At 51.6% G+C, this 12,832-nt stretch overlaps 1 protein-coding gene across 12 annotated transcripts in view; it reads right to left on the bottom strand.

Moving 5' to 3' along the window:
- GAS7 (growth arrest specific 7) overlaps positions 1 to 12,832 on the bottom strand; it is a 209,607-nt gene that overhangs the window by 120,476 nt on the left and 76,299 nt on the right. The window contains exon 1 of one of the 12 annotated variants that reach the window (XM_026005506.2): positions 1,686 to 2,134. The exons of 2 other annotated variants lie outside the window; for them this stretch is intronic. Coding sequence is in view for 3 of the 10 variants with exons in the window: in XM_026005503.2 (XP_025861288.1) it covers positions 648 to 764 (117 nt within the window). In the remaining 7 variants the exon portion in view is untranslated. Of the gene's footprint in view, positions 1 to 647; positions 1,064 to 1,685; positions 2,135 to 12,832 lie in introns of those variants that run through there. 9 more of the 12 variants (XM_026005504.2, XM_072730351.1, XM_072730355.1 and 6 more) reach the window with 9 other exon arrangements.

Consider the following 12,832-nt stretch of genomic DNA (forward strand, 5'->3'; position numbering starts at 1 on the left):
CGCAGCGGCGCACGCCCTACCGCGTGCGATGCCCTCCGGCACCCCGCCATCCGGCTTCCGTGCTGCTTAACGCTGATCACATGCAGCGTGCGGCTCGCGATTCACAGATCCCGACACGCTGCTCTACCAGGTCGAGAGCTCCTTTCATTAGGGACCCCTTTCTTTACCTGCCTCTCCATCAGAAATTCCTCTAAAAGGTTCCTTTGCTTCACTTTTTGAGACCCACCCAGGCAGAGAGAAATGCTCCCAGTTCTCCCAGCCTCCCAGGAGTGTGTGCCCCTCCCGGGCACTTAGCATCCTCGGTCTTCTCTCTCTCTCTCTCTCTTTTTAAAAGATTGATTGATTGGTTGGTTATTTATTTATTTGAGAGAGAGCGAGAGAGAGAACATGAGTAGGGGCAGAGGCAGAGGGAGAAGCAGACTCCCCAGTGAGCAGGAAGCCCGATGCGGAACTCGATCCCAGGACCCCGGGATCACGACCTGAGCCGAAGGGAGACGCTCCACCAGCCACCCAGGCGCCCTCAGATCTTCTCTTTTCAAGAAGAGGGTCCCAGCCTCTGGATCCAATGCACTTAAAATATCTGTCAAATGCTTAATGTCAAAGAAGCAGCAGCCCGAGCGAGACTTTCTAATATGATAAAATTGTACCGCGTTTTGCTTCAATCCCCATCTTCGGAGAACTCCTCTGCTCCTGGCAGCACCCCATCCCTGCCATGGGCGGGACGGAGCCGTGTAGTTTCCGAACTGCTCTGTGCTCGGACGCATCACCCCCTCATCAGGGCCTGATCAAGGTCCCTGGCAGGTTCACACTTGCTGCAACATGGACTCACCACAACAGGGCTGCAAGGAGAATCTGTACACCCGGTGCTCAGGCAGGGAAGTCGAGAGAAGCTAACACAACTGTCACACAGGAAGTGTCTGACTCCAGGCCAATCCCTGTTTCCTAGACTCCCACCTGCATGTACTTTCCAGAAGCCTTAAGAGGCTTCAGATGCTGTTACATAATCTTGTGTTTGTTACATACCCACCCCCCCCCAGCTTGTGCTTCCCGCTCTGCAGCCCCCGTAGCTCTGGAGTGTACACCCACGGCCGTCCCGACTCCACAACAGAATGTGCCCCCTCACCCTCATCGGAAGATCCCTGTGGACCTGACTGCTGTCCCACTCTGTCTCTGACCAGCTGTGTGACATCTGGCAGGTCACAGCACCTCTCTGGGCTTCCCCCAGTAGGCTGACCCTGCTGACTCTCAAAGCCCCTTCCAGGCTTCTCCCGAGGACTCTACTGGCACCACTTGGCAGGACCCATTTGGCCCCAGGAAGGCCTGGCCACACTCAGGAATTAAGAAAAAAACAAAACAGAAGAGGTGGAGATCCTGAACAGAAAACCAAGGTAAGTTGAAGACAACAAGAAGAACTCGCTTTCCACCAAGTGCACCGCAGATACCACCCCCGCCCAAGTGGCTTGTGCTCTCTCAAGCCTCGGGGTTCCCCCCACCATGAGACCCAGACTCAGTGAAGGAAGGAGGAAGGCAGACAAGAATCAGCCTGGGTTCCTCCAGAGCAGAGCCCAGCACCTGGCCACAGAGGTTCTCCAGGGCAGGCTTCCCGACACCAGGCCTGGCGGGGCCACCTGGCTGTCCCTGGGCTCCAATGAGCTTCGAGCACCTGCCCCAGGGCTCCCACTCACCTCAGCCCCGCTGCAGTCCCTCCTCTTGCAAAGCTGACACACTGGTCATTTGCTGCCACCGTCTCCACATCCACTGCTTCCCGTGGCATCAGCTAATTCACTGTGCAAAGCAGCATTTATATATAGAAAGTTGCAGCCACGCAGGTTAGCATTAAAATAGAGACTCGGCGTTGCCATGGCAACCAAACAAATGATATTCAAAACGAAAGAGAAGTATTCTGCAATCGGGAAAGCATGTCCACAGCCTTCCAGGGCAGCTGCGCCCGGTCCCCTTGAGGGTGGGCGGGATGGCCTCTGGAGAAAGGACCTTCCCTTCAGTTGAACCTCCCTCCCTCCCATTAAGTCACCGGCTCTGGTTCAGTTGTGACCATGGCCGCCCCTCCAAAGCCCCCTTCCTAATGCCAACTCCTGCCTGGAGCAGACCCGAGGCCAGGGCACCAAGGGAGTATGACGATCCTGACCAGGTACATCAATTTGCAAAAGCTCTACTCTTCCAGCATCAAGGGGGAGCCGCTGGTGGCCCTGAAACAAAGGTGGCTTCTGCCACAGGCGTAGAGTCAAGAGACACAGTGAGCCCATCTGGCCAGCTGTTTCATCTCTCTGAGCCTCAGCCTAAAAATAAGATGGGGGCCGAGGAGCATAGGGACGGAGAAGTAGCCTAGTGCCTTCCACCTCTGTGATGCTAGGATGTACCTCTTTCCTTCTGGGTAATCTCTTTTTTCTGCTTTCTTCTGGATTCCCTAGTCTCTGGTCAAGGGCCTTACTCTCCCATACATATGCCCTGGGTGTTGTGGGAACTCCAGTCACACTCAGAAGCTCTGGCTTCCTAGCTCCCGTACAGTGCAACCACCATCCAGAATGTTCACAGCCTTCAAGGTAAAAGGCCTGGAGCCAAGGAGCCACCAAGAGGCTGGGATCTTGGACAAGTCTGAGCCTTTCTGAGATTCATCCACACATTTTAAAACCAGGCCTGATCTAGAACGAATGGAATTTAAAAAAAAATGACAAACCCCAAGTGTCAGCAAGGATGCGGAGTGGCTGGAAGTCCCAGACACTGCTGGGAATGCAAAATGGTGCAACCCTGCTGGAGAGCAGTGTGGTGGTTTCCTATAAGGTTAACATTCACACCATACAAGCCAGTCATCCCTCTCCTTAGTATGTACCCAAGAGGAAGGGAGACATGTCCACACAAAATCTCATGCATAAATGCGAATATGCATAGTAGCTTTATTCATAGTCACCCCAAACTGGAAGCAACCCAAAGACCAATGACAGGCAATAAAGAACAGGCCACCATACGTCCATATGGTGGGCCCCGACTCCCAACACAAAGGAACCAACGGCGGATGTAGTGACCTGGAGCATCTCACACGTGGCTGTGGAGAAGCCAGTCTCAGAAGGTTACATACTGTACAATCCTATTTACGTGATGTGCTCAAAAAGACAAAGAAACAGGTATGGATGACTTGTGGGGGGTGGAGATGGCAGTGAGAGCAGAGAGGGAGCAAGAGGGAGGCTCCTGGGGTGATGGAATTATTCTATATCCTGGTGGAGGGTGTGGTTACATCAATTTATACATGTGTAGAATTGTACACTCAAAAAAAATCCATGTTACTGCATGACAATTGAAAAAAGGCAATTTTTCACCTTGTAGGGGAAAAAAATCACACAGTGGATGGCATAGTCTCCTCGTAGTGGTGTTCAGATCAACCATGGGGTCCCAGTGCACCCACTGTAGAGTCCTGAGAACTGTTCGTTATCAGTACCAGTTTTCATTGCAAAGACCCTCTTCTTGTCCTAAACCAAAAGTTCTCGACCTTGGGCCTGCTAGTTGCATCAGTATCACCTGGGAATTTGTTAGAAGGGACAAACCCTTGGGTCTCAGCCTAGCCCTCCTGAATCGGGAACTCTGCAAGCGGGTCCTGCAGTCTGTTTTAACAAGCCCTCCTGGGGAGTGACTCTACTGCATGTTGAAATTTGGGAACCACCAGCCTCTGTATATGGTTTGATCCAGCGAGGCCAGCCCATCAGGGAATGGTCTGGCCCATGTCCCTTCCACGTCAAAATGCCATGGAAACAGACAACGTCTTCCTCCGTATCACACATGTTCCTGGACTCTTTCTTCTTTTTTAAAATTTCTTTTCTAACTTCTGCTTTCCAGCCTACCCCAAGGAGGAGGCAAGGGCCAGAGCTCCGTCTGAGCACCTGAAGCAGCAAGCAGGAGGTAACACAGAACCATCTGTTGCTGCATCAGGACACCTGGGAGGAAGAGTGGTTGCCACCAACTGAGGACCAGGGAGGGGCCTGTGGCTGTGCATACCCACTCCTCTGTTCTGGTCCATCCTAGCTCCTGAGCCAGGACCAGAATGGACCTCGCCAGTCCACTTCACACTCAGTTCCTGGAGCACTTCTCAAGTCAAAGGGCGCATCGTGGTTGCCCCCAAAGAACCCTGGCAAAGCATAACTTCCTACTTACCCCCAGAACAATGACTTCAAAGCCGCTTTGCTTGGTTTATGGCTCCAAAAGTATACGGAGATGACGGATCACAGAGAAGAAGTCAGAACCACATGAATGTCATATTCAGCAAAATAAACAGCATCACAGCCTTGAGGTTGGGTCCAGGGGGCTGTGTGTTTGGCCCAGGGCTCAGGCTTGGTGGCCCCTAGCATGGGCTGGGCTCCCCGGCCTCTCCTTCCCGCCCACGACTTCCACAAACTGCCAAGGGCACCCAGCGTGCTGTCCCTCCCAGCCAAGGCCTCTGCTAGCAATGCTACCTCGGCTGACATTTCAGTGTTTTATTGAGTTTTTATATTCTCTTTTATGGTGCAGTTGGAAGATAGCTCAGCTTCTAGTTCTGTCCAAATATGCACAAGCACAGGAACGCTGTGCCGTTAATGATAGTGTGACAGCTCCAGGAGCCTCTGGGGGGAGTTGGGGGAGCGGTTGTGGCACTCACTCCATTTTATACCACTGGTTCCTCCCAGAACCAGACCTGCCGGGCATCCACACTCCCACCCTCATTCTCATTGCAGAACACAGAAATCCTCCCCCACCCCACCCCCACCCATGGTTTTCTGGGGAAACAATGTGGTGCTCCCTAGACCCAGTGCTTCTGAAATGTCCAGAGACATTTCCTGGTTGCCACAATAGGGGTGGGAGAGCAGGGCAGTGTGTCAATTCCCTACTGCCACTGTAATGAGTAACCACACATTTGGTGGCTTAACACAACATGGATTTATTATCTTAGAGTTCCAGGGCTCAGAAATGGGCCTCACTGGGCTCAAACCAAGATGGTGGCAGAGCTGTGTTCCTTGGGGAGGCTCTAGGAAAGAATATGCTCCCTTGTCTTTGTCAGCTTCTAGAGGCAGTTTGCACTCCTCAGCTGCTGGCCCCACTTTCTATGTCTTCAAAGCCAGCAATGGGGTGTCCAGCCCTCTCCACACGGCCGTGTCTCTGATGCTCTCTCTACCATCTCCCTCTGCCACTTGTAAGGACCCCTCCGATTATACTGGGCCTGCATGGGTAATGCAGGATAATTTCCCCATCCTGCAGTCATCTGATCCACAACCTCAAGTTCCTCTTGCCCTATAACCTAACAAACTCAAGGGTTGCAGGGATTAAGACATGGACATCCTGGATGTGTGTGTATGGGGGTGTTGAGGGTGGTTGGGGACGAGTCAATATTATGCCAACCACAGGGAGCTGCCTGCATCTGATAAGCAGAGAGAGAGGATGCCACTAAAGACTTATGACACAAAAGACCACGCGCCCACAACAAAGAGCGACCTGGGCCCCAATGCCAATCATGCCTAGGGTGAGAAACCATGGTGCAGTCTAACGATGACTGGGCCTTAGTTGGTCCCAGTGACCCTGACCCAAGTCCCACAGAAAGTTCAACCATAGGTTATTTGGGGATCAGAAAGAGGCTGTGACCCACAATTAAGGAGAATTTTTTTTTTTACCATCCTGTTAGATACTGGATTCTCTAACCCAAAAACATCCTCAAATGCTTCTCATTTGATACACAGAAAATATACACAGACTTTAAAGATACCTAACATGCATCTTGCTTCTAGAAGGTGCATAAATGCGGCGGATATAGATCATTTGAATCTCTTTATGCGAAGGGGATTAAGAGGTACAAACTTCCAGTTATAAAATAAATAAGTCACAGGGATATAAAGTATGGCTCAGGGAATAAAGTCACTAATATTGTAATGACTTTGCATGATGACAGATGGTGGCTACATCTATTGCGGTGATCGTTTTGTAACGTATAAAAATATCAGAGTGCTAAGCTGTAAGCCTGCAACGTAATACTGTACATCGGTTGTAACTCGATAAAAAAAATTAACAAACTCCTTTACGTGCACAACTTCAAATAACATGGCTAATTCTGCTTTCTGTTGGGTTGCTTCCTGGTCTTGAGAATTGCTGAACTAGCAAGCCAGTGCCCCTCACATCCCCATCCCCCCCTCTCTTCCCTCCCCCCAGAGGGAGCTGACCCACCACGAGCTGAGGAGAATTCCTGAAGACCTCAGAGATCTCAGGCCCCACAATAAGTGCCCTCCTGACCTCTAGGCTCCTGCAGGTTCCCCGGGCTTTCCTGTACTCTCGGGGTGAGGACAACAGTAGCCGCGTGGCCTGGAGAAGGGGAGGGGTGCTTAGGAGGCCCTGCCCAGCCCTGCAGACTGCAAGGGGTTGCCCCCCCAACCCCTCCCCGGAGGTTGGTCCTCAAGCAAGGGCAACCTGCACATCTCCCTGAGGTCCCACCTGCTGGCTGGGTTTCCCAGAAGGCATCAAGAAGGGGCAGCAGAGGGTGACTCTGGAGTGGTTTCCTGGGGACCTGTAGGGACAGGTAGGCAGGGCCTTCCTCCACCACTTCTTCTCATTCTGACAAAAGGACTCCCTACTCCCTCCCACCTCCATCAAAATGATGAGCAGAGGCGTGGCGGCATCTGGCGTGATTCTGTGTGTACCCACATGCGTCCCTGTTTCCTGTCCCCCAGGCAAGCCCCAGCTAGCCTACCCTCTCTGTCTGACACAGCCAAGTGTTTCTCCAACTCCTCTATTGCAACCACTCAGCATTCTCTGCCAAAGCCACATCTCTGCTCCAAAGCAGAGAAGCAATGCTCTCTCAGGAAGCCCTGACATGATGTCTGAGCTCCTCTGGGGCCTGGGACCACCTGCATCAAGACGTCATCTGCAGAGCCCATGGATTTGCTCAATCATCCATCAGGAAAATGCCGCTGCACGTTTACAATGAGCCACACAACCATCTAGAAGCAGGGGAGACAGAGGGCCTTGTCCACAGGGAGCTTGAATCCAGGGCAGGGAGGATGATAAGGCCCTGCTCTAAGCCCGGATGTACATGCATGCCAACAAGGGGGACAGGTGACCTGTAACATCTCTGTTCCTAGATCATTGCAACCACAGCAGGAAGCACTTACGTGACACCTAGCATGGGCCTGACTGTCCTCTCCGGTTTACAAGGCTGCACCCATTCATTCTTCACTCCACCCCATGAGGCTGGTTCTATAATTATACCCATTTTACAGGGGAGGGTACTGAGGTTCAAACGGTCGGCAGTGTGCCCCAGATGCGTGCCCACATTTATAGCTCGTAAATGGCAGCACCAGGATGGGCCAAACGCCTCCTTCAGGGCACCCAGCCTGGGGCTCCCACTTCCAAGGGGCAGCCAAGGGCGGAGGAAGGGCTTTTTATTTTTTTCCTGTAGCCACAGCAGCCCCTTTGTTGCTCAGACCCCAGTGAGTCACCTCCCTCCCAAGACATTGCCAAAGCGGGCCCCATTGTAGCGGGGGTGCTAGTCCCCACTTCCCTTTTCATTTCTCAAACACGGCTTTCACCAGATCCAAATTAGTCATGTAAATGCCAGCCCAAGTTCAAAGATGCTCAGATAATGGGATTTTTCAAATACCAGGGGCCGGCAGTGGCAGCGGTGGCTGCTACAACTTCTCAGCCTTCTCACTCAATCTCCACCTTCTGGGACCTCCTGGGTCAGTTTCTTTGTGACCTGTGGGGCTGTAAGTCTTGTTGTCACACTTGGGATTCTTGTGGCAGAGGCCAGGGCACAAGCAGACCCTCAATTGCACGCCCTGGCATTCTGGTGTCCTAGAAACCATGTGGGTTCCCAAGGCCTCCTGCCTAGCTCAGGAACCACACCCAGCAGTGAATGTTATGTTATTTGGAAGAAGGAGGTCTTTGCAGAGGTAACTAAGGATTCTAAAACGAGGAGGTGATGATCCTGGATTATCCAAGTGGGCCCTAAGTGCAATCCCAAATGTCCTTCGAAGATCGAGGCCAAGGGAGATTTTATTACACACAGAAGAGGAGGGAGTCTGACCAGGGGAGCAGGGGTCACAGTGGCACAGCCACAAGCCAAATGTGTCAGGTGGACCTGGCCATAAGCCACCACAAAAAGAATGGAACAGCAGGGAGAAAGTCCTCCCCTGCCCCCCACTCTGACCACAACCCAAGCCTGCCACATGGAAGTGCCATGTCAGGTCACATGCACAACACGGGGCAGCAACACCAGATTCTGAAGCTTCCACCGTGGTCTGCACACCTGAATCACGAAGCAGTGCAGTAACACGGGATTCCCCAAAGCCCAGACCTTCCCATGACCCTTGCGCCACTCAAGGCGGTCCCTTCGGTGGTAGACAAGATGCCCCGGGCCTTCTCAGAGGCAGATTTTTAGACAGTCACATATTCATTGAGGTCTGTTAGGAAAAACTAAGTAACTAGGACATAAAGACCACAGGCCCGTCCTCCCCAAGAGTCACAGTCCCACCCACCAGCCTGGATCAGCTGCCCCTCTGCTCCCAGCCTGGCTCCTTGCTCCTTCTTCGTTCCCAGTTCCTGCCTTCACGGGCTGCACCCAGGGGCTGGCCAGGCTTCTGGTCAGACCCCAGAGAGAGAGAGAGAGAACAAGCTAAGAGGCTATCCCTCTGGCCTGATCCCCAAATCAAGAGGCTGCCGGGGAGAGAGGGGCACAGGCTCCCTCACAGGCAGATCATAATCTGGGAAATGGAGGAAGAATACACAAAAGTCTGGGACGTGCCATTTCTCTAAAATGGGGACTATATTCTGGATTCTCACTTCCCCATCTCTACCCAATTCTCCGCCACCCTGAGGTCCAGCCCAACCGCAGGCTCTGGGGAGTCACCCAGTAGGTCAGAGGGTCCCCCTCGGAGGCCATTGTTGGGATGTTCCCTGGCAGGAGGCCAGAGGGCACCAAGGAACAGGGCCAGAATCGCCACGGTCTGTCTGCGTGAAGCAGCATTATTCTTACAGAGTAGGGCCAAGAACACGAATAGAAAACCAGTGAAGGCAGGTGCACATACTCGGCCATGTGTCACAGTCAACATACAGACAGATGGATCCCAGCCCAGTATGTGTCAGAGACCAGGAGCCTACATATGACACCCAGGAAATTCCTCATGAAAAGATTTAAGATTTCAACCATGTCCTGAAAAATCTAGAAGGCTGTACGTACTGAAGTTGCACCTGATAGGATCAAGAGAACTGTGGCCCCCTTCTCCGCCATCCTCTGATGCGGTGGCTTTCAACCCTGGCTGCCTGTGAGAATCATCTGGAAGCTTTACAATCGCCCTGATTCCTGGAGATCCCTAAACCCATTTAACAGATCTCTGGGGGAGAGACCTGGAGATGGCCATCTTTCAAGCTTGCTAGGTGCTTCCACTGTGCAGCTAAACATACGTGCCATCTGGGGACACTGCTCTGGTGTCCCCACGTGCCTCACTCAGCACTGCTACCCACCTGCCTGGTGCAGACACTGCGTGCTCCAACAGCTTGTCCAGCCAAGTTGCACACGAAAGGGAAGGCTGGGGCCCCATCAGCCAAAGTGGCATGCAGAACCCCTTCCACCAGCTGCTTTAACCACAGAAAGCCCGCTTCACAGCACCCAGGCCGGGGTGATGAGCCGCATCCCTTCTGGCTGCATCACCTCTGCCCAAGGATGGGGCTCCCTGATGTCCAGGTCCAGGCCCGGCCCAGGGTCTTGGGACAGCCTTAAAGGCATTTCAGTTTCCCACTGTACTGCCGTGTCAGAGCTTCCTCTGGCTTGTAAATACGCTTTCTGTAAAGCCCTGGAGCCAGACCCCACTCATCAAAGCCCCAGGTTCCATCACTTACGCATAAGAAGATCCTTCTGTCCACAAGCCTCCCCGACTCCAATGCACAGGAGTTGATACAAAGGTAGCAGACCGGCCGTCTGCACCTTTCCAAGATGTGACAGGGACAGCAATTGGGGGTGGGGGGCACCTAAGGCCGGGGCTGGCACCCGTGGTCTGTATGGCCCCGGATTCAGTGCATTAGTGGCTGACCAGCAATCTGGGCCACGGCCCGCTGGTTTCGTGCCACTTCTCTAAAAAGAGGGAGACTAAAAAGGAAGAAAAAAGTGGGTGTTAGGACATCATAGTCACCAGCCGGTGCCTATGCCAGGATTCTGGGAGTCGGGAGCAAGCCTGCCTGTCTGGCCCGGGGGGCAGCACACCAACAGGAGGACCTCGGGGACGACAGTGACAGTGAGGAGCAGCCTCCCAGGAACCAGGCAGGGAAATGGGATTTTGATTGCACAGATTAAGAGCACTGGTGCTGGAGAACAGTGACAAGTGACATGTGAATCACAAAGAGGAGAGCTTCCCAGGATACAACGTGTCCAAACAAGCCATGTGGCTGAGCCTGAGAAACGGGAAAATGAGGAAGAGTGAGCTCACCAGGCAGGCAGCTGGGCAAACCCATGCCGCCCTGGGGCCCTGGGCCCCGCACACGGCTGGAGTCACAAACCCACGTCTGGGGCCAAGGGGTGCCCCTCTCTTGGCCAGCGCGGCCTTGGAATGTTCTCGTTCACTGCTGACAGCCCCAGAAGTGAGAACGGTTTCCATTTGAGCCTATTCTCCTGGCAGTGGGCCACTGTGTGGTCCCCAAGCATCCAGGGAAAGCCTCGGTGTAGGTGACACAGCTGGAAGCCTTGCTCCATAAAGGATAGTCCCTGGAGCTTGTCGGAAATGCAGAGTCTCGGCCCCTCCCCAGACCTCCCGCATCAGAAACTGCTGGGTTAGCCAGCACCCTGGTGAATGGTGAGTGTGTTGCTGCTTGAGAAGCACCTATTTGCAGCCTGAAGGCCACCCTCCTATGGACCAAGCGCCTAATAGCTACACAGCTGAGGAATTCACTGCTGGTTACAATCTAGGCATCTCACACTGACTTTCCTCCCCCTCCCCCACATCATATCCAAGGCCGCAGCTCCTTCCTCAGTCCCTAACTCACAGATCAACCCAGGCAAGTGCAGATTAAATGTCTCCCTGGATGGGACACCTGGTGGCTCAGTGGTTGAGCATCTGCCTTCAGCTCAGGGCGTGACCCCGGGGTCCTGGGATCGAGTCCCACATAGGGCTGTGCCTGTGTCTCTGCTTCTCTCTCTGTGTCTCTCGTGAATAAATAAAAAATCTTAAAAAAAAAAAAAAAAAAAGAAAAAGAAAAAAGTCTCCCTGGAGCCACAGAAACTGCTAGGATAGCTCTATCTGCAAGGCATATTTGTCCACGTGTTTATGTATTTCTTTCTTGATCATTCTCATCCAAACATTTACTGGACACCTACTCTATATCAGGCACTGAGAACAAGCAGATTAAGTGACCCAGGCTGGTCCTGGGAAGAGTCTGCTGAGACAGATAGAGAGAGAGAGAGAGAAGACAGTCACAGTGCAGAGTGACCTGCATGTGCACCGCTAAGGGAAAAAAAAACTAAAAATCATCATCGTGACATGCTTTCTCTTTACCACGCTTTCTCTTTGATTTTTCTGCTTCCTCTCATCTTGCTTCCTATCAGGTTGATTGCATTCTCTTCATTCTCCCCCTGCCCCTGCAAACTTGGCCATTTATAGTCTACTTATGCTACTTAGGTGACTTAGGTGTTTACACTGACATTTTTAACATGTACTCTCAACTCCAAGCATAAAGACAATCAATAGCTCTTTCTTCCTCCTGAATAATACAAAACCCTGGGAAGCATTCACTTTGATCTTCCCCCTACCACCTTCCAGGTGTTGGTAGCATGAATCGCTATAAGATGTTATTTTTCCACAAGTCTTAGAGCTGACTGGTCATTTGCTATCTCCCACTAATTGATCCTTTTCCAAAAAAAATTACAAATTCCAAATTGACGCAAGAGGAAATAGAAACCCTGTAGATCTATAACCTTCAAAGGAATTGATCCAGTGGTCTAAAACTAACTTAAAAAGCTACAGCAGGTCTGTGTGGTTCTACTGACAAGTTTTCTGAATCTTTGAAAGAAAAGACAACATTTGTCTTATCCAGTCTCTTCCAGAAAAACACTGAGAGAGATAAACACTCAGTTCCTTTTATACCACCGCATACTGACCTTCAAAGAAAAACAGTGTACGAATTAAAAGCCTGCCTCCTAACCTCACAGGGCATAAGTGTAAAATCCTAAATAAACTTGACTAAATCCTGAGAAAGGCAGCATATTAAAACACCAGAAAACTCATTCGCTAAATTCACCACATTAAAAGATTATAAGAAAAAAAAAGTGACAATCTAGATGCGAAAAAGGCATCTGACCATTAAAACTCCTCACCCATGAGGGCTAGAAAGGGACTTTTCTGCCTGACAAATAGTAAATATCCAAAATTAGAATATACCTTGTGTTTAATGGAACACACTGGGAGCTTTTCCTTTAAAGTCAGGAGTAAGGGGGACACCTGGGTGGCTCAGCAGTTAAGCATCTGCCTTCGGCCCAGGGCATGATCCTGGAGATCAGGGATCTAGTCCCATATCGGGCTTCCTGCGTGGAGCCTGCTTCTCCTTCTGTCTGTGTCTCTCATTAATAAATAAATAAATTCTTAAAAAAAAAAAAGTCAGGAGTAAGGGATCTCTGGGTGGCTCAGTGGTTGAGCAGCTGCCTTCAGCTCAGGTTGTGATCCTGGGGTCCTGGGATCGAGTCCCACATCGGGCTCCCCGCAGGGAACCTGCTTCTTCCTCTGCTTGTGTCTCTGCCTCTGTGTCTCTCGTGAATCAATAAATAAAATCTTAAAAAAAATTTTCAATAAGCAATGTATCATATTGGGAAGTGGGGAGCAGACAG

The sequence above is a fragment of the Vulpes vulpes genome, chromosome 12, assembly GCF_048418805.1.
Source record: "Vulpes vulpes isolate BD-2025 chromosome 12, VulVul3, whole genome shotgun sequence".
Taxonomy (NCBI): domain Eukaryota; kingdom Metazoa; phylum Chordata; class Mammalia; order Carnivora; family Canidae; genus Vulpes; species Vulpes vulpes.